The sequence below is a fragment of the Typopeltis vanoorti genome, chromosome 4 (genome assembly GCF_054136105.1).
Source record: "Typopeltis vanoorti isolate ZY-2024b chromosome 4, IOZ_Tvanoo_1.0, whole genome shotgun sequence".
Lineage (NCBI taxonomy): Eukaryota > Metazoa > Arthropoda > Arachnida > Uropygi > Thelyphonidae > Typopeltis > Typopeltis vanoorti.
In genome coordinates, this window is record NC_143552.1 from 50,116,583 (window position 1) to 50,139,604 (window position 23,022).

At 34.8% G+C, this 23,022-nt stretch overlaps 1 protein-coding gene across 2 annotated transcripts in view; it reads right to left on the reverse strand.

Annotated features, from left to right (window-relative positions):
• The window catches only part of Grx3 (Glutaredoxin 3), a 148,797-nt gene that overhangs the window by 45,756 nt on the left and 80,019 nt on the right, over positions 1-23,022 (reverse strand). For both annotated transcript variants that reach the window (XM_090391139.1, XM_090391140.1), the window contains exon 7: positions 17,905-18,049. In XM_090391139.1, the coding sequence (XP_090247265.1) occupies positions 17,905-18,049 (145 nt within the window). The remainder of the gene's footprint in view (positions 1-17,904; positions 18,050-23,022) is intronic.

Consider the following 23,022-nt stretch of genomic DNA (forward strand, 5'->3'; position numbering starts at 1 on the left):
AGTACTACATGAAAAAAGTACATCATTACTAACTTCCTATCTACAATTTTCCTGCAAATCAGTCTATTACTTGTCAAGACTCCAACATTATCAGATCTTATATTTCTATCGTCTAAGGCACTTTGTACTGTATCAATCCACCTATATCTTGGTCTTCCTCTGGGTCATTTTCCTGCCAACCTGGCAGAGAACACTTGTTTTGCTAATTTTCTTCACCCATTCTGTTTAAGTGACCATACCACCTGAGATTAGCTCTGCTAATGCATTCCAGGATGCTGACAATGCCAAGTTCTTCCTAATTTACTCGTTTTTAATATGATTTGCCATTGATGCCACCTGTTCACACCCCTAATCTTTCTCAGAACTCTCATATCTGTGGTCTCTAGTCTTTGGTCAAGTGTTTTACTTCTGACCCAGCTCTCAGATCCATAAGTTAAAACTGGTTTGAACACTGTCTTGTATACAGCTAATTTAGTGTTCTGACTAATTTCTCTCTTATTCCATATGAATTTATTCAATTGACTTCCCACCATACCAGCTTTGCTGATTCTGTTGTCTATTTCTATATTTAATTTACCATCTTCACTAAAAATCATGCCTAAGTAGCTGAAATGTTTTACTTGTTCCACAGGTTCTCCATTCACAACAAAGTTGACATTTTCAATGATTCTGCCTATTTTCAATGTCTTTGTCTTTTTATCGCTGACCTTCATACCATATCTATTACAACAGTTATTCAATTTAGTCAGAGAATCGTGCAGACTTGCAGCGGATTTATTTAGGAGTATAACATCATCCACATAAAGCAAAGAGCTGACATTAACATCTCCAATTTTGATATCAAGTTTAATACCACTTTCCTTCATAATGTGATCCATATAGATAATGAATAACAGAGGGGATAACGCACATCCTTGTCTCACACCAGATTTAACATTAAACCATATTCCTGTACTTCCTTCAATTCTAAATGCTGACTTACAAATCAAATAAAATATGGTCCCACAGAAGGTTCTACTAAGGTAGAAGTGGAGGAATTTTTTGAGGCTTTAGAAAAAGCAACTGACACAATGAAAAAGGAAAAGTTGGTCCTTGTTGGGGATCTAAATAGTAGAGTAGGAAATGATTGTGAGACATACAAAAATATTTTGGGAAAATTTGGAGAAAAGAGCAAAGCTAATAATAATGGCAAATATCTGTTGGATTTCTGCTCAGGACATGGACTGGTTATTACTAACACCATGTTCCAACATAAAAATGTGCACAAATTCACATGGAGAGAAGAGGCTAGGAATAAGAAAAGTCTCATTGACTATGTTATTGTTGATAGTGATGTTTTCTCCCTGGTGCAGGACACCAGAGTGTACAGAGGATTTGAAATTGGAAGTGATCACTATTTAGTCTTGAGCAGGATAAAATTGAATTTCATATTGAAAAGAATAACATGTAAGAAAGTTTTAAAGCGAATAAAAGTTGAGCAGCTCTCAGATGTAAACTGTAGACTAAAATACAGAAATATTATTGAAAAGAAAATGAAAGAGTTTGAGAACAGGAATCTAACCTTGGAGATTCAGTGGCAAACTCTGAAGGAAACATTGATTGATTCTTCCAGAGAGGCATGTGGTGAGGTTGTCTGCAAGGATAAAAAAAAATCAGAACTCCCTGGTGGACACAGGAAGTTAAAGAGGCAGTGAAGGAAAAGAAGAAAGCATATCAAAAGTTCCTGTCAAATAAGTCACCTTGTGCTCTTAGAAAATATAGAGACAAATGCAAGAATGCTAAACACTGTGTAAAACTAGCTAAACAAAAGTCATGGGAGGTCTTTGGCAAGAATATAGAAAATCAATATCAAGATGGTGGCAAAATATTCTGGAGGTTGTTGAAGAAGCTTAGGAATGGAGGAAAGAGTGCTGTAAAAGGAATTAGAGATGATAAAGGTGACATGAAAACAGGAGAAAAAGTTATCCTTGAAGTATGGAGTAATTACTTTGAAAAATGCTAAATGAAACGAGCAGTGATGACAGCACATTGGTAAAAAGCACTGACCAGGCATGCAGTCAGGAATACATATCCATACTTGAAGTAGAAAAAGCCATCAAAAGCTTGAAATGTGGAAAGGCAGCAGGAGTAGATGATATTCGACCAGAAATGCTGAAGTATGGTGGTATAAGAGTCTTACAGTGGCTGCACTGCATAGTTCAGAAAGCCTGGACAGAGGGACGAATTCCCGATGATTGGAGTAGAGCTCTCATAGTACCCATATATAAAAAGGGAAATAAAACTGAATGTGAGAATTACAGAGGTATTTCCCTACTGAGTGTTCCTGGCAAGATCTATGCAAGTATACTTGAGAAACGGTTGAGAAGAATTGTGGAAGAAAAGCTTGGTGAAGAACAAGCTGGATTCAGGCCAAATAGAGGCTGTCAAGATCAGATCTTCACTTTACGACAAATAGTCGAGAAAGCATGGGAATATAACAAAGATCTGTATTTAAGTTTTGTCGATTTGGAAAAGGCATATGACAAGGTGCCAAGAGAGAAGCTATTCAATACGCTGCAGTTATATGGTGTCAATGGGGCATTATATCAAGCAATACTTAGTCTTTATTTGAGTTGTGAGTCAGCAGTTAGAATTGAAGGAAGTACAGGAAGATGGTTTAATGTTAAATCTGGTGTGAGACAAGGATGTACATTATCCCCTCTGTTATTCATTATCTATATGGATCACATTATGAAGGAATGTGGTATTAAACCTGATATCAAAATTGGAGATGTTAATGTCAGCTCTTTGCTTTATGCGGATGATGTTATACTTCTTAATAAATCCGCTACAAGTCTGCAAGATTCTCTGACTAAATTGAATAGCTGTTGTAATAGATATGGTATGAAGGTCAGCAATAAAAAGACAAAGACAATGAAAATAGGCAGAATCATTGAAAATGTCAACTGTGTTGTGAATGGAGAACCTGTGGAACAAGTAAAACATTTCAGCTCTTAGGCACAATTTTTACTGAAAATGATAAACTAAATATAGAAATAGACAACAGAATCAGCAAAGCTGGTATGGTGGGAAGTCAACTGAATAAATTCATATGGAATAAGAGAGAAATTAGTCGGAACACTAAATTAGCTGTATACAAGACAGTGTTCAAACCAGTTTTAACTTATGGATCTGAGAGCTGGGTCAGAAGTAAAACACTTGACCAAAGACTAGAGACCGCAGATTTGAGAGTCTTGAGAAAGATTAGAGGCATGAACAGATGGCATCAATGGCAATATCATATTAAAAATGAGGATATTAGGAAAGAACTTGACATTGTCAGCATCCAGAATGCGTTAGCAGAGCTAATCTCAGGTGGTATGGTCACTTAAATAGAATGGGAGAGGAAAGATTAGCAAAACAAGTGTTCTCTGCCAGGTTGGCAGAAAAACGACCCAGAGGAAGACCAAGATATAGGTGGATTGATAGGGTACAAAGTGCCTTAGACGATAGAAATATAAGATCTGATAATGTTGGAGTCTTGAGAAGTAACAGACTGATTTGGAGGAAAATTGTAGATAGGAAGTTAGTAATGATGTAGTTTTTTCATGTAGTACTGTCATATCCTGTACACCCCTTGAGGGTACATGGCAGGAATTTGATGATGATGATGACAAGGACCAACTTTTCCTTTTTCATTGTCTCAGTTGCTTTTTCTAAAACCTCAAAAAATTTCTCCACTTCTACCTTAGTAGAACCTTCTGTGGGACCATAGGCACAAATAAGTCTCATTGTCTAGTTTCCCATTCTCATATTTGCCCACATTACTCTACTTGAGACTGACTGCCATTCAAGAAGATTAGCCTTGTATTTTGTGTTGAATACTATGGCTATCCTTTTCTTTGATTGTCATTGCCTGAATATAACATTTTGTATTTATTGCTCCAAAAGATCTCACCAGTTTTTGTTTTTTTTTTTTTTGTTTCAGTCACCCCTATTATGTCGATCTGGTACTTATCTAATTGCTCAGCTAGCTCCATTTCTTTGCCATTCAGGCTTCTTATGTTGAGAGTACCAATCTTTAACTCTGGAGATGTTGAGTTGGGGTGTGTTTTCAGATTTGTTCCTGTAGCCGACTTTTCGGCTGTTCACCCTGGCGAAAACAACAGGGGTCTTGTTTAACCCGGCGATGCCCCAACCAGCATGAAATTTTGTCATGTTGTACCATCATTTTTTATTTTGGTTTAACCAATAAGAATACAATTTGGTCGGCTAAATCCCAAATTGCCAGCCCATCCTCGTTCGTTCAATATCCAAGTAGATACCCAACAGGGTGCACTACGAGAATTGGACATTAGGTCAGAAGCCCTGGTGGGTTCTCTGCATTCCTTTAAAGGCTATGTGGAGGTCATCTCTCAGTTATACAGCTTTGACCCTTAAGCACCCCATCTCTTTTATCTTAGAGAATCAATTCATTCTCTCTCTGATTTATTCTATTAGTAGTTTGTTTTACATAATCAGCCTTTCAGTGTGAACATTTCCAGAATGAATTCCTACAAACAATAAATGTTCCGAGTCAGTTCTTTATTAGGCCTTTATTTTCAAAATATAAAACGTCTTATTAACTTCCCTGGGACTACATAGTGTTTCCTTATTTAGCATAAATTGTCACATTCATCCTCACTGTTTTACTGGAGTACAAACATTCTTACCTCAGGCAGTTTTATTGCAAGTTGCACAAGTTAAATTTCCTTCCTCATTATCTTTGATTTTCTCGACACATATACAGGTAACCCACGTATAATGCGGATGTTAGGTTCCACAAAAATGCCGGGTTATATAAATCATGTTATGCGAGACTCAGATCACATAGAAAAAGTAGGGTTAGGTTCCGAATTTTTTTTTTCTTTTTTTTTTTTTAAAGATTATATAAACAATGACATATCCAACAAAAATTTTTTTATTTAATTCAGGTAATTCAAGTAAGTTAAGAAAACATAAACTATGAAACAAATACATAGCATAAAATTATAAATTGTACGTAAACTTCACTGCACATAATGCATAAATGTTTTAGGCAAAATAAAATAAAATGTATATTTTAATCGTCATCACTGTCTTCAAAACAGACATTTCGTAGGTGTTCTTCATTTACAATTGGCCAGACATTGTCATCACTTGAAATCTCTTGGATATCATTTACATAATTTTCATTGCCTACTTCGGCTGGTTTAGTTATCAAGAAGTCAGTAATAAGACCTTGCTTACCACTATGCTGCAATTTTTTATTAAGTTCATAATACAGAGCTAAACAAATACCCAATTTTCACGTGAATTTTACAGAGCGCTCCATTGAGAGATCATTATCCATAAAATAACTTTCTTGCCAAGTCCAATTTGTCCCTTCTGCTAATTTCTTTAAACTGATTTTTTCAACAAATTCATCACAATTCAGAATCTTCGGCAGAACTTTCCCTACCATTTTGTTTGAAGTCATCTATTAATTGTACCAGTTCCTCCTCATTTAAATATATTTCCCCATCAATTAATTCACTATTGAAGAGATTGGAGCACTTATGAAGAAGTTCACGAAGGTTGAGTCTAATGTGCTAATTGAAACTGAATGTATCTTTAGTCTTGTTCAATTGTTACCTTGACAGTTTACAGGGGTGAGTTTATCCCTATTAACAAATGCATATATCGCAATAGTGCTCTAAGTGGCCATTACTATAAACATTTTTTTTTTTACATAAAAAAAAACCATTACATATTGTATGTAACTCACCAAAAAATAAAGTGCTCAGCTTGAGATTAATACACTTATGATTTTTAATGCGCTTTACTGACAGAAAACGAAGACAATTTTCAACAATAATGGTAAACAACTGATATACATGCGTGCTAAAGGATATTTCCCCTAATATAAATTCTCTACTTATAACTACATGCACGATACAGGCAGAGGCAAATTTAAGGGTTACTACAATTTGTAGATCGCGTTGTACGAGGGTTACCTGTATTTCACATATACTGCAATGAATAATATCCTGCAAATTGAAATCGCCAGACAACGTGGTCTTTGACACCAGTTTGTCAATGAATAAATTAATTCATTACCAGAGAAAAACAGTTTCCTTCACTACTTTATAAACACTGTATCAAAGTAGTTCTCTTCATTAAAGCCACTTTAGAGTTTCATATTCCTCTAATTACATCACTTGTTCCGATAAATCAATATCGCCGGCATCCTTGAGACAGAAAGCGAAACTTTTCATTTAGCGTTTCTTCGAATGTTTAAATAAAACATCTACTTAATCTCCTTTTATTTGCTATTCACTTGCTTGTAGTCTCACCAATCCAGTTAAAGGATTCACCTTATATGTTTTCGGAATCCACTATTAATACATATTCTGACTGTCAAGTTTACTTAAAAACTTCCTAAAACAAAATTCTCTGATCTCCATTCTTAACTTCCATTCTCTCTCTCTCTCTCTCTCTCTCTCTCTTATTTTTCTCTGTTCCCCAGATACCAAATGGTCTCTATGTCAGCTGCGAATTATCCATCAAACTCCTCAGTGAATATGTGCACTTAATGTAAATGCCAAGTGAAAAGTTATGTATAAAGGATGACATGTCTCCATTAGTGTAAACAAAATGTCTTCACAAATCACAACAAATATCTCAACACTTAAAAATTTTATATCATCATCATCAAATTCCTGCCATGTACCCTCAAGGGGTGTACAGGATATGACAGTACTACATGAAAAAATTATATCATTACTAACTTCCTATCTACAATTTTCCTCCAAATCAGTCTGTTACTTGTCAAGATTCCAACATTATCAGATCTTATATTTCTATCGTCTAAGGCACTTTGTACCATATCAATCCACCAATATCTTGGTCTTCCTCTGGGTCGTTTTGCTGCCAACCTGGCAGAGAACACTTGTTTTGCTAATCTTTCTTCTCCCATTCTATTCAAGTGACCATACCACCTGAGATTAGCTCTGCTAACCCATTCCTGGATGCTGACAATGTCAAGTTCTTTCCTAATATCCTCATTTTTAATATGATATTGCCATTGATGCCATCTGTTCATGCCTCTAATCTTTCTCAAGACTCTCATATCTGCGGTCTCTAGTCTTTGGTCAAGTGTTTTACTTCTGACCCAGCTCTCAGATCCATAAGTTAAAACTGGTTTGAACACTGTCTTGTATACAGCTAATTTAGTGTTCCGACTAATTTCTCTCTTATTCCATATGAATTTATTCAATTGACTTCCCACCATACCAGCTTTGCTGATTCTGTTGTCTATTTCTATATTTAATTTACCATCTTCACTAAAAATCGTGCCTCAGTAGCTGAAATGTTTTACTTGTTCCACAGGTTCTCCATTCACAACACAGTTGACATTTTCAATGATTCTGCCTATTTTCATTGTCTTTGTCTTTTTATTGCTGACCTTCATACCATATCTATTACAACAGCAATTGAATTTAGTCAGAGAATCTTGCAGACTTGTAGCAGATTTATTTAGAAGTATAACATCATTCGCATAAAGCAAAGAGCTGACATTAACATCTCCAATTTTGATATCAGGTTTAATACCACTTTCCTTCATAATGTGATCCATATAGATAATGAATAACAGAGGGGATAATATACATCCTTGTTTCACACCAGATTTAACATTAAACCATCTTCCTGTACTTCCTTCATTTCTAACTGCTGACTTACAACTCAAATAAAGACTAAGTATTGCTTGATATAATGCCCCATTGAAACCATATAACTGCAGCGTATTGAATAGCTTCTCTCTTGGTACCTTGTCATATGCCTTTTCCAAATCGACGAAACTTAAATACAGATTTTTGCTATATTCCCATGCTTTCTCGACTATTTGTCGTAAAGTGAAAATCTGATCCTGACAGCCTCTATTTGGCCTGAATCCAGCTTGTTCTTCACCAAGCTTTTCTTCCACGATTCTTCTCAACCGTTTCTCAAGTATACTTACATAGATCTTGCCAGGAACACTCAGTAGGGAAATACCTCTGTAATTCTCACATTCAGTTTTATTTCCCTTTTTATATATGGGTACTATGAGAGCTCTACTCCAATCATCTGGAATTCGTCCCTCTGTCCAGGCTTTCTGAACTATGCAGTGCAGCCACTGTAAGACTCTTATACCACCATACTTCAGCATTTCTGGTCGAATATCATCTACTCCTGCTGCCTTGCCACATTTCAAGCCTTTGATGGCTTTTTCTACTTCAAGTATGGATATGTATTCCTGACTGTATGCCTCGTCAGTGTTTTTTATCACTGTGCTGTCATCACTGCTTGTTTCATTTAGCAGTTTTTCAAAGTAATTACTCCATATTTCAAGGATATCTTTTTCTCCTGTTTTCATGTCACCTTTATCATCTCTAACTCCTTTTACAGCACTCTTTCCTCCATTCCTAAGCTTCTTCAACCACCTCCAGAATATTTTGCCACCTTCTTGATATTTATTTTCTATATTCTTGCCAAAGTCCTCCCATGACTTTTGTTTAGCTAGTTTTACACAGTGTTTAGCATTCTTGCATTTGTTTCTGTATTCTCTAAGAACACAAGCTAACTTATTTGCCAGGAACTTTTGATATGCTTTCTTATTTTCCTTCACTGCCTCTTTAACTTCCTGTGTCCACCAGGGAGTTCTGATTTTTTTTATCCTTGCACACAATCTCACCACATGCCTCTCTGGCAGAATCAATCAATGTTTTCTTCAGAGTTTGCCACTGAATCTCCAAGGTTTGATTCCTGTTCTCAAACTCTTTCATTTTCTTTTCAATAATCTTTCTGTATTTTAGTCTACAGTTCACATCTGAGAGCTGCTCAATTTTTATTCGCTTTAAAACTTTCTTACATGTTATTCTTTTCAATATGAAATTCAATTTTATCCTGCTCAAGACTAAATATTGATCGCTTCCAATTTCAAATCCTCAGTACACTCTGGTGTCCTGCACCAGGGAGAAAACATCACTATCAACAATAACATAGTCAATGAGACTTTTCTTATTCCTAGCCTCTTCTTTCCATGTGAATTTGTGCACATTTTTATGTTGGAACATGGTGTTAGTAATAACCAGTCCATGTCCTGAGCAGAAATCCAACAGATATTTGCCATTTTTATTAGCTTTGCCCTTTTCTCCAAATTTTCCCAAAATATTTTTGTATGTCTCACACTCATTTTCTACTCTGCTATTTAGATCCCCAACCAGGACCAACTTTTCCTTTTTCATTGTGTCAGTTGCTTTTTCTATAGCATCAAAAAATTCTTCCACTTCTACCTTAGTACAACCTTCTGTGGGACCATAGGCACAAATAAGTCTCATTGTCCAGTTCCCCATTTTCATATTTGTCAACATTACTCTACTTGAGACTGACTGCCATTCAAGAAGATTAGCCTCGTATTTTGTGTTGAATACTATGGCTACTCCTTCTTTTCCTTGATTGTCATTGCCTGAATATAACATTTTGTATTTATTGCTCAGAAAGATCTCACCAGTTTTGGTCTTTTTTGTTTCAGTCACCCCTATTATGTCGATCTGGTACTTATCTAATTCGTCAGCTAGCTCCATTTCTTTGCCATTCAGGCTTATTACGTTGATAGTACCGACCTTTAACTCTGGTGATGTTGAGTTGGGGTTTATTTTCTGATTTGTTCCAGTAGCTGACTTTTCGCTGTTTGCCCTGGTTCCCTGGCGAAAACAACGGGGGCCTTGTTTAACCGGGCGACGCCCCAGCCGGCATACAATTTTGTCATGTTGTACCATCATTTTTTATTTTGGTTTAACCAATAAGAATACAATTTTGTCGGCTAAATCCCAAATTGCCAGCCCATCCTCGTTCGTTCAGTATCAAAGTAGATACCCAACAGGGTGCACCACGAGAAGGTGAGGATTGGACATTAGGTCAGAAGCCCTGATCGGTTCTCCACATTCCTTTAAAGGCTATGTGGAGGTCTCCTCTCAGTTATACAGCTTTGACTCATTTTATATTACAATAAAAAGATTAAAAATTATTACAAACTATCAGATCTAATAAGTACATCAATTTCAATTGCTTTACATTTCATTTTTACAATAAAATATTAATAATGGGCACATCGCAAGTGCTGATATACCAAAACTAATGATATATTAGAATAGAGAAACAATTGTAAAAAGATTCAGAATTGTAAATTATGATTATTTTTACAATATTACTATTCAGTACAAGGTGATACTTTTTGTGATAAAACTGAAGATTTTCATTAACATGAGAAGTTGTTAGCATTGTCAATAGTAATGGGAAAAGGCAAAGGATAAATATTTTTAAATGTTTTCATAAAGAGAAATGTCTGGAAGCAAAACTGAATTTGTACATAATCATAATTAATGTCTGTGCAAAGACGGTGCACCTTCCACAAGAAAACATGAAGATTTATTATTTTGTTAGAGAAGGAAATGCCAAATCCAGATAACTTAATTTCTTTTCACTGTTTGACATCAACAAAATATTTGCACCAAACCTACCATTTTTAAATGAATCACTATATAAAAAGGTATCATGAACGACATGCAAATATTTCATGGTACCAGTTTTGAGCAGTGCGCTCCAATCTGACAGTAAAACATTTTCTGTAGATCTTTCTTACTATTTTAAAGTGGACTGATTGTCAAAGTAAGGAAAAAGTTTTAGCTTTGCAAAAATTAAACATAAAATCATGTGAATACTTATCTACAAGGTAAAACCAAATCAATATATATGATTTAGAAACTGGATTTTTTCAAGCCTGACTTTTCAGATAAGTGTTTTTAGCTGAGCATTTTCCTTGAATGAACAAAATAAACATGACAATTTGGAAAAATAAATGAAATATATATATATAGCTGTTTCAGATTTATTAATTGAAGAATATGATGGTACAACATGACAAAATTTCATTCCGGCTGAGGCGTCGCCTGGTTAAACAAGGCCCCTGTTATTTTCGCCAGGGAACCAGTGCGAACAGCGAAAAGTCAGCTACAGGAACAAATCTGAAAACACACCCCAACTCAACATCACCAGAGTTAAAGATTGGTACTATCAACATAAAAAGCCTGAATGGCAAAGAAATGGAGCTAGCTGAGCAATTAGATAAGTACCAGATTGACATAATAGGGGTGACTGAAACAAAAAAGACAAAAACTGGTGAGATCTTTCTGAGCAATAAATACAAAATGTTATATTCAGGCAATAACAGTCAAAGAAAAGGAGTAGCAGCCATAGTATTCAACACAAAATTCGAGGCTAATCTTCTTGAATGGCAGTCAGTCTCAAGTAGAGTATGTGGGCAAATATCAGAATGGGGAACTGGACAATGAGACTTATTTGTGGCTATGGTCCCACAGAAGGTTCTGCTAAGGTAGAAGTGGAGGAATTTTTTGAGGTTTTAGAAAAAGCAACTGACACAATGAAAAAGGAAAAGTTGGTCCTTGTTGGAGATCTAAATAGCAGAGTAGGAAATGATTGTGAGACATACAAAAATGTTTTGGGAAAATTTGGAGAAAAGAGTAAAGCTAATAATAATGGCAAATATCTGTTGGATTTCTGCTCAGGACATGGACTGGTTATTACTAACACCATGTTCCAACATAAAAATGTGCACAAATTCACATGGAGAGAAGAGGCAAGGAATAAGAAAAATCTCATTGACTATGTTATTGTTGATAGTGATGTTTTCTCCCTGGTGCAGGACACCAGAGTGTACAGAGGATTTGAAATTGGAAGTGATCACTATTTAGTCTTGAGCAGATAAAATTGAATTTCATGTTGAAAAGAATAACATGTAAGAAAGTTTTAAAGCGAATAAAAATTGAGCAGCTCTCAGATGTGAACTGTAGACTAAAATCCATAAAGATTATTGCAGAAAAAATGAAAGAGTTTGAGAACAGGAATTAAACCTTGGAGATTCAGTGGCAAGCCTTGAAGAAAGCCCTGATTGATTCAGCTAGAGAGGCATGTGGTGAAGTTGTCTGCAAGGAAAGAAAAATTAATCTCTTTTTTGAAAATTATGGAGACAACTACCGTGTTTGAATAAAATCTTTAGTTTAATATAACTAAAATCTACAATTCGACGTTTCAACCTTTATGTCAAGGTCATCTTCGGGAGCATTCAAATATACACAAGAAACAAGCTATACTACAATCAAACTGGTTCGTTAAAGACACTGACCAACCGCTACCACAATTGTTGGCCTGACCTCTGGTGGGAAAAAAAAAAAATTAAAAATAAAAAATTATACATCAACGCTAGAGTCCTATTATTTGTGTTGTCTACTATATACATATATTAACATTATTCCAGCCAGTTGGAGTGGAATGGTTTCTAATACTAGCAGATTGGCTAGAGTCCTGACTTATGTTGAATCTTTCATATTAGGTTGGCTGAATGTGTGCCATCCAGATCTTTGAAATTTTCATACCATCTTTGTTATTGATATTTGGGTGGTTTATTAGGATTTCGCAGGATTCCTTAAATTTTCTTTCGTACCAGGTTTTTGTGCGGTGTAAGGAGCAGGTGCTTTTCCAGTTAATTTGGTGTTAAGTGCGTGGTCTGAGAGGCCTGCTTCACCATAATGGTTATATTTAATGTGTCTAATGTGTTCTTTCTTGCGTATAGGGATTGTCCATCCTGTTTCACCAATGTACGGTAAGTTACAGGTGCAGCGGATGCAAGACTCCAGGATGTGCTAATGGGAAGAGAGAATACTTAGAGGAGCTGAATATGGTTTTAAGTTTAGTGGGTGGTTTAAAGGTGGCATTGAGGTTATAATGTTGTAGGATTCTGTTGATTTTTTCTGATAACCCTTTAATGTATGGGATGGCTATGGTTTTACTGTAATCTAGATTTTTTTTTGTTGTGGTTTTATATTTTATATTCAATTGGCTTCCCACCATACCAGCTTTGCTGATTCTGTTGTCTATTTCTATATTTAATTTACCATCTTCACTAAAAATCGTGCCTAAGTAGCTGAAATGTTTTACTTGTTCCACGGGTTCTCCATTCACAACACAGTTGACATTTTCAATGATTCTGCCTATTTTCATTGTCTTTGTCTTTTTATTGCTGACCTTCATACCATATCTATTACAACAGTTATTCAACTTAGTCAGAGAATCTTGCAGACTTGTAGCGGATTTATTTAGTAGTATAACATCATCCGCATAAAGCAAAGAGCTGACATTAACATCTCCAATTTTGATATCAAGTTTAATACCACTTTCCTTCATAATGTGATCCATATAGATAATGAATAACAGAGGGGATAATGTACATTCTTGTCTCACACAAGATTTAACATTAAACCATCTTCCTGTACTTCGTTCAATTCTAACTGCTGACTTACAAATCAAATAAACACTAAGTATTTGTTGATATAATGTCCCATTAGCACCATATAAATGTAGTGTTTTGAATAGCTTCTCTCTTGGCACCTTGTCATATGCCTTTTCCAGAGATCTTTGTTATATTCCTATGATTTCTCAGCTATTTGTCGTAAAGTGAAGATCTGATCCTAACAGCCTCTATTTGGTCTGTATCCAGCTTGTTCTTCACCAAGCTTTTCTTCCACGATTCTTCTCAACCGTTTCTCAAGTATACTTACATAGATCTTGCCAGGAACACTCAGTAGGGAAATACCTCTGTAATTCTCACATTCGGTTTTATTTCCCTTTTTATATATGGGTACTATGAGAGCTCTACTCCAATCGTCGGGAATTCATCCCTCTGTCCAGGCTTTCTGAACTATGCAGTGCAGCTACTGTAAGACTCTTATACCACCATACTTCAGCATTTCTGGTCGTATATCATCTACTCCTGCTGCCTTTCCACATTTCAAGCCTTTGATGGCTTTTTCTACTTCAAGTATGGATATGTATTCCTGACTACATGCCTGGTCAGTGTTTTTTACCACTGTGCTGTCATCACTGCTTGTTTCATTTAGCAGTTTTTCAAACTAATTACTCCATACTTCAAGGATATCTTTTTCTCCTGTTTTCATGTCACCTTTATCATCTCTAACTCCTTTTAGAGCACTCTTTCCTCCATTCCTAAGCTTCTTCAACCACCTCCAGAATATTTTGCCACCTTCTTGATATTTATTTTCTATATTCTTGCCAAAGTCCTCCCATGACTTTTGTTTAGCTAGTTTTACACAGTGTTTAGCATTCTTGCATTTGTCTCTGTATTCTCTAAGAGCACAAGCTGACTTATTTGCCAGGAACTTTTGATATGCTTTCTTCTTTTCCTTCACTGCCTCTTTAACTTCCTGTGTCCACCAGGGAGTTCTGATTTTTTTTTTTAAGATTTAATAATCTTTTTTCAATAACCCTTAAATTTTAAGGTCCATATATTGTTAATAAAATGCAATTAATTTATATATTTTTAAATAACTCCTAAATTTCATAAATAATTAAGCCATTGGAACCTAACTTTTGAATGATACTAATAGTTTATTAGATCTCATTTACATAAAACTAACACTGCTGTATTATCCAGTAACTGAATACAATTTTAATTCTAAATAATGTCTTTACTTGGAATACTGTTATTTCAGTTCATTGTCAAACTTTTTACACCGTACTTTTTACATTATGAAAATCTCATTCTTCACATATTTAAGTTCATAAACAGTGCTGTTAGTCATGTATATTAGAAATATCATCCATATTGATAATAAAGTATTACCTGAATAGAGAGAAGAGTGAATGTATATTATCATGAAATGCCTGATATGTACTCAAGAGATGTACAGGATACCAAGTTAATACATGAAACTTACATTATTAGTAACTTCCTATCAATTTTCCAAGAATCATTGTTATCTATCAGGACTTAATATTGGCATATCTCACATTTTGGTCTTCTAAGGCACTTTTAACTGCAACAATTCATCTATTTCTTGGTCTTTTCTCTATATCAAACATCCCTGTTTGCTAACTTTTATTTTCCCATTCTGTTCAAGTGACTGTACCACCTGAAATTAACCCTGCTAAAACATTCTTGAATGCTAACAATGTCAACTTCCTTTCTAATATCTTCAATTTTTAGCATGATTCTCCAATGATGAGAGAATCATATTAAAAATGATTAATTTTTTTCAGAACTTTCGTATCTCTGGTCTCCAGTCTTTGATCAACAGTTTTATTTCTAACCCAGCTTTTAGGTCATAAGTTAAAATTGATTTCAATACTGTATTATAAATACAGCTAGTTTAGTGTTTTGACTAATTTCTGTGTTTTTTCATATAAATGTATTCTGTTGACTTCCTACTATACAGATAATATTACTAGCTTTGCTCATTCTGTTGTCTATTTCCATATTTAATTTGCCCTCTTCAGTAAAGGTTTCTCCATTCACGATGTAGATGACATTTTATGTTCATGCTTATTTTCATAGTTTTTGTCTTTTTACTGATAATTTTTATACAAAATTTGTTACAGCAGTCATCATATTTTAGTTAAGCAATCCTGATTTTAAGCCACCATTCTGTTTTGTTTGGCTTGAGGAAATATCATGTTTGTTTCTACAGCAGTTTTTTTTTTTTTTAGTAACAAACATACTAAATTTATGATACGTTTCAATGCACATCCCATACAATTGTGGATGAGATAAAAAATCAGATGATAAAGGTTACTGAAGATAAGGCAATTCTAGATGTTCTGGAATAAATATTTCAGGGAATTATTAAATGCAATAAGTAAAAGAACAGTAGAAAACATCCTGGAGGAATGCAGTACATTTCACTACTGGAAGCAGATATTTAATCAGAAAAGCTTAATCAGAAATAAGGCCATTCTAGATGTCTGGAATAATTACTTCAGAAAATTATTAAATGCAATACGTCAAAGAACAATAGAAAATATTCAGGAGGAATGCAGTACATTTCACACCAAAATCATGATCATCAATTTCCTGATATTACCCCTAAGTGTTCAGGTTACTATGACAGCACTACATGATTAAGTTTACATTATTATTAATCTCCTATCAACAATTTTCTTCCAAATCAATCTGTTACTTGTGAGTACTCCAATACTATCATAATCTAACATTTCATGCTTCTAAAGCACATCTGACTAAATCAAGCTCTGCTGACATATTCTTGAATGCTAGTAATGTCAAGTTCCTTTCTAACACCATCATTTTTAATATGATTCTGCCATTGATGCCATCGGTTCACTCCCCCAATTTTTCTCAGAACCCTCATATCTGTGGTCTCTAGTCTTTGAGCCAATCTCTTTTGAACTAATCTCATTTAGGAATTTGATGAATTCTTACTTAAATAAGGAAAAGTTTCCAAGGCCAATTTATTTTTTTGTTAATTGCATATTTGGCTGATTAGACTGCTTTGCAAGTGATTAGTTATGTTGAAGCAAAAACTGTCAATTTCATATCTATATAGACTTTACTCATCTTCAACTGAAAAGCAAGTATAAGGAGTCTTAAGACCATAGACAGGATCTCATCCCAAGTATTGAATCAGGTTTTGAATTATGGCAATGCAATTAAAGCTATGAGACCAATATTTAATGTCAAGAGCATTTGTTCTCTAAGATAAAAAAAAAAGACCTAAATGTGGGTTGGAGAGAAGCCTTCTTTTGGCATGCTAACTCACATTGAAGTGAATGCTTTTATAAAGTTTTCCTTACATCCTAAACAGGATTTGAATAGGTCTTTCCAAATGAAAGCTGACCATACGCTGCATCATACTTTCATATTACTTCTCTTAAGCCTTATCAGTTTTCAAGCAACATACTTGAAAACATATAATTTAAAAGTCAAAATAATTTTTATTCTGGTTATAATTAAACCAGTATACAGAACTGAAGGAAAACACATGCACAAAACAAGCTACTTGATGTGCCAATATGAATATATTCCTGCTATTGAAATGGGAATGAAAAAACAAATCTTGTGAAATTATATGCACAATGTTTTGTATCTATTTGTATGCTAATTTTACAGAAATACCAGAAGTCTTATTTGACTAGTTTCCCAATATCCTGATAGATAAGTCCAATTATATATGATTGTGACAGCTAATTTTAGCTATTTGTTCTGTTCTGCATTTCTTAGAAATAATTGTTTAAAATAATGTGCAGTTAATTTCATTTTATTTTGCAAAAGCTTATTTACTTGGGACTGTTTTTTTAAAATGATACTCCAATCATGATTTAGCACTGTATCATTAGGGTCTTAACTTAATTACTTTATAAACTGGACCAGATTAAGTACTACAATTGTGGGAGAGAGAGAGGGGGGGGGGGAGAACAAGCAAAAGAATGAAGAACAGGTTTGAAATTATCTAAGTATTATGGACTAAACTGAGAAATGCACATACTTATTCAATCTGGAAAAGAATGGGATCCACTACAGAATACAAGGCACGTCAAATTACTTGATGTGAAATTAACAATTAACCAGATATTTTATGACATTCTTTTAAGAGAAATACTGAATAAGAATAGCAAAGCACAAAGTAGTTGGGATCACTGTCTCAACAAAGTAATCAGAAAACTAAATATGGCAAAAATGAATTTCATAGCATTCAACTTTAAAAAAAAAAAAATCTACGTGTATATGTGCAGGATGTGCAACAAATTATGCAAACACTACTCACTCCATACAAAAAATATACTCACTAAAGACCATCTTTCTTGAGTGAGTATATTTTTTTAATATGTCCCAGTAATTAAAGGAGTTCCACAAAGTGATTAGTGATGTTACATTGGTGGTATCTTAAAAATATTTTGTTTAGAAAGTTATCTACTTGCAAATGCAAATGAGCAAGTGCATTTGTTGACCCCTGAGAATATGTATCTACTTATGCATGCATTCCAAATAAATCAATTTACCTATGATTCAGGTCTTCCTTTTTAGGTAGTATATTGTCCAATTCACCACTCTCAGATAATTCCTTAAGTATATCTAATCCTCCAATTAACTCTCCATTGATATAGAGTTGTGGATACGTTGGCCAGTTGGAATAACTCTTGAGGCCTACAAATAAATTAGTAAAACAAACTGGTAACATTATAAGTATATCAACATCACATTAGGCACATTTCCATCCATGCTATGTTTCTAACTTTGTTAATATGGAAAAAAAAAAAAAAATCACTTCAAAAATTCAATATAAGACAGAGTAATAATATGATCCAAGTATAAATGTAAGCAGTCAAATAAAATAAAATAAATAAAAAAAATATGCTTTTCCAAGCAACATATTCTATTCACTGTCATTTGTTCCTATATCTTGTACTAGCCATACTCTAACTTTCAAGGACCACTTGCCCCCCCCCCCCCCCCCTACCATTTCCTGAACAATCTTCCTAATATTTTATAAAAACTTTTCTATCATACTTCCATTTACCATCTATTAAACTACAATCTATACTGCCTTAATCTGTCCTCTATTCAACATTTCGCAGTTCTCATATCATCTTAGTTACCTGTCTCCACACCTACATTATTTCAACATCTCTATAAAACACAGAGACCAAATCTATCCACATCTTAGATATGGTGAGATCAAGGCATATGGAACAACCTTCCTTATGCTGATTCATCAGTCTTTCTGAATACAGCAGTTAACTCTTAGATCCCTCAATCTCCTAGAGTGCAATCTCCATCGATATATTTTTATGGTAATCCCATACGTGAGAAGTCATTCAAAGCTGCAGTACATTAGAAACTTGTTAGTAATGGATCTAAAACCCTGTAGATTGTACTCTTTAGGAAACAAACAAAAGGGGACTGTTCTAAAAGACAACTGAAGGAATGAATGAAGAGGGAAAAAAATTTGCAATGCAAGATACACTGCAATGGAGTACTGATTAGCTACCATACATATTTAAGAGTAGATGAATTACCAACACCAATTACGATTAACAGTGGTCCTAGAAGTATTTGTAGAATATACAAGCAGCAGAAACTGAATGTCTGTGTGAAAGAGAGTGGAGTAAAACAGTAGAACTGTTGGAGTAAAACTGCCAACATGGTTTTTTGATGGTTACCACTGGACAAGTACAATGAAAAGATTCAGAGAAAAATTCTGCTACATCCACCACACAAGTATGTTGTTTTCCTACCTTTCCAGGTGGGAAAGAATGGACCCCCCCTCAATTCAGATGTTGCCATTCACTAAGGTTTGATTCTTGCTTTCAAACTCTTTCCTTCCCCCATATATATATATAAGTTTATATACAATTTTATGTTTGATTACTTCATTAAAATTCTATTTGATTTCATGAACATTAATTCATAACACTGCAGAAAGATGATTTTTTTTTATAATAACATTGAGTAAATTTATTGTATTTAGTGTTTTATAAGTGTACAAGATAGACTAAGTTATTTAGATGCAAAATTTTATATTTCCTTAAATTAGATATAGAAATATTATTGGTATGACACTTATGCATAGCAGGATAATGGTGGTCAAGACGTCTTTGTTGGGTGCACTAAATTTTTGTGATTTTGTGCAGTGTAAAATTTGTGAGATGTACTCATCATGAAATTTGAAAGATTTGTGGATTTCTAATAAAGGTTTCGAAAGTGAATACAGAGAGAATGAATTATGTGATAGTAGGGTAGATAGCATTGATATAATGATACATAACTGAAAATTGTAAATATCAGTGCTAATACTAAAAAGTGGTGTGGCAGAAGTTCAGAAGAACATTGAAAACCTGAATAAAGAAATTGTGCACTTGCACATAGTCCTTCACAGAACACAGTGCGAATTTGAAAGGCTGCAGAAATGGCAAGAGATCAGTTGAACTGGGGGGGGGCGGGGGAAGAGGTCCAAAAGCCAAAAAAGAAAATTGTAAGAATAATTGAGAGAATATGTACAAGCAAATAATTATGGCGATTCTATGATAAGGGAAGTTAATGAAAGCGAAACAAAATCTTGTTTCCCTGGTGGGAAAATTAATATTAGTAATGCTGTCTGTTAGAATGCAGAAAGGGAAGGTGTAAGAATTAATCATTTTGGCTGGAACCAATGACCTGAGAGGTGAGAAATATTGTACGAGGGAGAATGTAAAAGAGTTGTTGGAAAAAGTGAAAAAGAAGCACGACAGGATTACATTTGTAAGTCTGCTGCCATGCTATGATAGATGTGAATTGAGAAGGAGAGCGATGATACCAAATGAATCAATACACAGATTGTGCAGAAGGAATGATGTAGGGTTTGTGGACCTATGGTATGAGTTTGATGGATGGAAAGATTTATACAATGCTGATGGACTGCATTTAAATGGATTTCGAGTTAGGTGTCTTGAGTGAGCTTTATTCACTGAGTGTGGAATTACAAAGTCAGGAAAACTAAAGCGATTAGAGCGAATGCAGATGAGTATGCCAATGAGCAGAAAATGCAAAATCTAGTCTCTCAGGCAACAATATCGAATGGAGGTAGTCAATTCAGAATGTAAAGGTAGGTTTTTTTGGGGGGGGGAGGAGGGGCTAAGTGGTGGTTGCTACAATTTCTATATACTAATACTAGAAGCATCAGGAATAAGAGGGAAGAGCATTTGGCAACCGATATATCATTTTGGTGCAACCTCACCAAAAGTTATAAGCAGTGGTGAGACTTGGCTAACAGCAGATGATGTAGTTATGGATTTAGTATTTTCAGGAGAGAAAGTTGGCAGGAAAGAGGGATGGGGTACTGCTGATAATAGCAGATGAATCTCAACAACAAGATTTTGGAGTTAGTAGGGCAGACAGCAGTTTTTCTGAGACAATCTTGTGAGAGATCAAGGTGCCACTAGGAAAAAATATATATAATTGGTGTTGCTATGGGCCAGGGATGATGTGGAGATATGTATCAGCAGATTAGTGCAAGTCGAGTAATTATTAAGGGGACTTCAACTTTGGAGACATAAATTAGAAAGAGGAAAGACCACATGACAGGAAGTAAATGGAATTTATATACTTACTGAGAGATAATTACTTGAAGTAAATGTGACAGAGGGGGGACTCAGGGTATGCAAGTGTTAGATATTGTTATAGAATAAGATTTGTCCATAAATAAGGTGGACACATTGCCACTAATTGGGGAAAGTGATCTTGTGGTCTTGACTTGGGAGGTAGCAAAATGTGGTAATTTCAGTTAAGGAGTATGCGGAACTAGAATGCAGATGATGATTATGATACACTTAGGAGGCAGCTTAAAGCAGTACCATGGCATAAAGATCTGCAAGGGAAAGATGTTCACAGTGCATGCAAGATAGTCAGTCAAGGGATATCTGCAGGAAGCAATATTTTACATTTTATATCCAAGATCAGGAGGGTAAATTGGGTAGGAGTTAGATGGATGAGTAGTATCATTAAAGAGGTTTTCTTTTTTTTTTTTTTTTATATGGCAAGTAGGAGGAAGAATAACTTCAATCAGTGCAGATAACAGTGGTAGATGAAATTGTTGAGCTAATGAGTGATCATATTGCAAGAGTATATCATTCAAGTGAAGATACTGTTATGGCAGAGGTGACAGGGACAGATGTGAGAACAGAAGTTGATGAATTAGAAGTAATTAGGATATTGCCAAATCTGAATGCAAAAACAGCTGTGGGATTAAATAGGATATCGGGTTCACATTTTAAGAGAATGTACAGGGGAAATGGTGATGCCTTTAGGCTTTTTAATTTAAGTCTCAGCTCTGGGAAAATCTCAAAAGAGTGGAAGGAGGGCACAATAATTCCTTCGCATAAAGGAGCAAATTATAGACCAATCAGTGGTCTTCGTGAGCAGCAGTAAAAGTAGGTCAAAAAGAGAATTCAGGAATGGGTGGATAAAAATATGATACTCTATGAGGGAGCAGCATGGCTTTCTGAAAGGTTGCTCATGCCTTAGTAATCTACTAAGGCATGACTGCTGGATTTTGCAAAAGTGTTTGACAGGATACTACATGGAACTCTGTTACACATACTGCAACAAATGGGGATGGATATGGAACTAGCAATTTGGATAAAAGGGTAGCTGATGGGCAGATACCAAAAAGCAGTATATGGAGGAGAGCAGAATCCAGAAGGGAGTGACTTAGTGGCGTGCCATAGGGCTCTGTGGTTGGACCACTGCTATTTAATTTGCACATAAATGATATAGGAAATAAGCTGAAGGGAGTTTGCTCCCTTCAGCTTATTTCAGTTGTTTTATTTCAGTTGTTTTTATTTCAGTTACCAGCAAACAGCTGAATAGTTGTTTGCTGGTGATGCAAAGTTGATGATGGGTGAGTGGTCTACGGAATGCTTTCTATGAGGATTGATTGAGAATTTGTGGATTGCAAAAGTAAGTGGATAGGCCAAAAAAAAAAAAAAAAAAAAAAAAAAAAATGAAAAAATGATAGAAACATTTAAGTTCCTTAAAGGCTTTTATAGGATTGATGAAGGGGAAATGTTTCAACACTTGGCTAGAGAGAGAGAGAAGAACAAAAGGTGATCTTTGGAAGTTGAGTAAGACTGTAGTTGACAAGGGCATGAGGACAAGATTTTTCACTTGGAGAGTGGTGAATGAATGGAATGGAATGGATTGCTCGAATCAGTTGTGAGTGCTTTGTCTGTTAATGGTTTCAAGGAAAGATATGAGTATTGTTTTGATAGTTTGGGTTCCACAGGATTAGGATTCCATGGAGGTGCCCATGCAATAATAATAAATATTACTTATTGAAAGTCTGGCAGATAGTTGCTATAATAATATCAACTATAATAAGCAGCCCTGCCTTTTTTGTGCTAAATTTTTCAAAAGGATTTCTTACTCTTTTGCACAGGTCTTCAACAAGAATTAGGTTTTCTTTTTTTCATTGTATTTCATTATTTTAGACAAAAAAAAAAAAAGATAACGGTGAGCTTGCTGCATGGTTCCTGAAATAATGAGATAATAAATGGAGTTTGAGTGAATCAAGAGTAACAGTAATTTATCTTACTTGTTAGGTTTATTCATATGTTATTTCTGTGCTCACCTTTTGTTTTTCC